This window comes from Lineus longissimus, chromosome 10 (genome assembly GCF_910592395.1).
Source record: "Lineus longissimus chromosome 10, tnLinLong1.2, whole genome shotgun sequence".
Lineage (NCBI taxonomy): Eukaryota > Metazoa > Nemertea > Pilidiophora > Heteronemertea > Lineidae > Lineus > Lineus longissimus.
Genome location: NC_088317.1, coordinates 14639758 through 14641586, shown reverse-complemented (window position 1 = coordinate 14641586; position 1829 = coordinate 14639758). Strand labels below are relative to the sequence as shown.

The following is a 1829-nucleotide window of genomic DNA, read 5'->3' as shown; positions in this document are numbered from 1 at the left end:
TATCCCACTGCTGAAATCGGCGGCAAAAACCGCGGGAAAATCGCTGCTGCAATCGGGGGCTCAATTTGCGGGCGATTTGCTCAAGGGAAAGAATATCAAAGAAGCTGCCAAAGAAAGGGCCATTGAAGCTGGCAAGAATATCGGGAGAAACGTACTTTCTTCCGTTAGGGATTTGTCCCAAGAAAGGCCTAGCGGTTCGAATAAAAAGCGGAAAACGGCTACGCCCCTCACCAGTCTTAGACGGGCCAAGCGGCGGAGAGCATCTAAAACAAAGACAGCATCTGATATCTTCGGCTAACTAACTAACACGTCAAAATGATGCAAGTTGGCTCCTGTGAATGCACAAACAATGACCTTGAATTATTTTCCTTACCGCCAACGCTTACAAGCATTGAAAAGTCGCAGCACATCGAATATTTACCTCTAGGATCGCTTACCGATGATACGCCTATCGAATTTTTTGTCTCTAATCGCGGAGATGAATACATTGATTTGGCCAAGACGTATCTTTATCTCGAACTCAAAGTTACCAAGGCTGATGGTACTGATCTGGAAGAAAATGCAAAGGTTGGACCTGTCAACAATCTGCTGCACACCTTATTCAGTCAGATTGATTTATCCTTAAACGGGCAATTGGTCACATCTGCTAATAACACATACCCGTATAGGGCCTACATTGAAACGTTGCTGTCCTATGGCGAAGAAGCCAAGAAAAGTCAACTTCAGGCCGGTCTATGGTATGCTGACGAGCCCGGTAAATTTGAAAAGGTCGATCCTACAGCAGCTGACACTAACAGCGGCTTCAAAACAAGGGCCAAATTTATCGCCAAAAGCAGACAACTTGATTTGTTTGGCAGATTGCATCTTGATTTGTGCCATCAAAATCGTTACTTACTCAATGGCGTGGACATGAAAATAAGATTGAATCGCACGAAAAACACATTCTTTCTCATGTCAGATCTCGGCACTGAGGTGACTAAGATTACGAAAGCCATCCTTTTAGTGCAGCATGTTAAACCCAACCCAGCTGTCTTAACAGCACACGCTAAAGCTCTAAACACTACAAATGCAAGGTATCCCATACGAAGGGTCGAAGTAAAGACATTTTCGGTCAACACGGGCACACAAACTATCACTAGAGACAACGTGTTTTTGGGGCAAGTTCCTAGGAGAGTGATTGTTTTCATGACCGAAAATGCTGCTCAGGTGGGCGCAAAGAATAAAAACCCATTCAATCTGAAGCACAATGATCTCAATTTCATCAGCATCGAGGCGAATAGCAGGACGTATCCAGCACAGCCACTGACCCCTGCTTTTGGCACTAAGAACAATTATATCCAATCATACATGACCATGTTCAGCGAAACCGGGAAGATTCACGATGACAACGGCAACGACATCACACGTGAAAGCTACAGAAAAGGTTACACTCTCTGGGTATTTGATCTGTCACCCGATAGGGAGGACGGCAATCACGTTAACCTCGTTAAGGAAGGAAATCTCCGCTTAGATCTGAAATTCGCTGAAGCCTTGACAGAAACTATGTCCGTTTTCGTTTATGCGGAATTCGATAACGTCATAGAAATTGATAGGGCCAGAAACATCATCAAGGATTTCCAATGAATACCCTTGAATTAGAATATCTAGCGACTACACATCCGAAATTGAAGAAACAATTCAAAGGTGTTTATGCCCTGGATCAGTTACCTAAACGCGTTGACACCTATCCAGCCGCATACATAGTCAACACACATCCCATGCGAAAAGAAGGGGAGCATTGGGTGTGTGTGCAAATCGACGGTAAACACAGAGGCATCTTTTTTGACTCA

The 1829-nt window shown here is 44.3% G+C and overlaps 1 protein-coding gene across 1 annotated transcript; it reads left to right on the top strand.

Annotated features, from left to right (window-relative positions):
* Positions 1 to 315: 315 nt before the first annotated feature.
* On the top strand, positions 316 to 1623 carry LOC135494370 (uncharacterized protein F54H12.2-like). The gene has a single exon (XM_064782289.1). It carries the CDS (start codon positions 316 to 318, stop codon positions 1621 to 1623), a length of 1308 nt encoding a protein of 435 aa, XP_064638359.1.
* Positions 1624 to 1829: the final 206 nt, after the last annotated feature.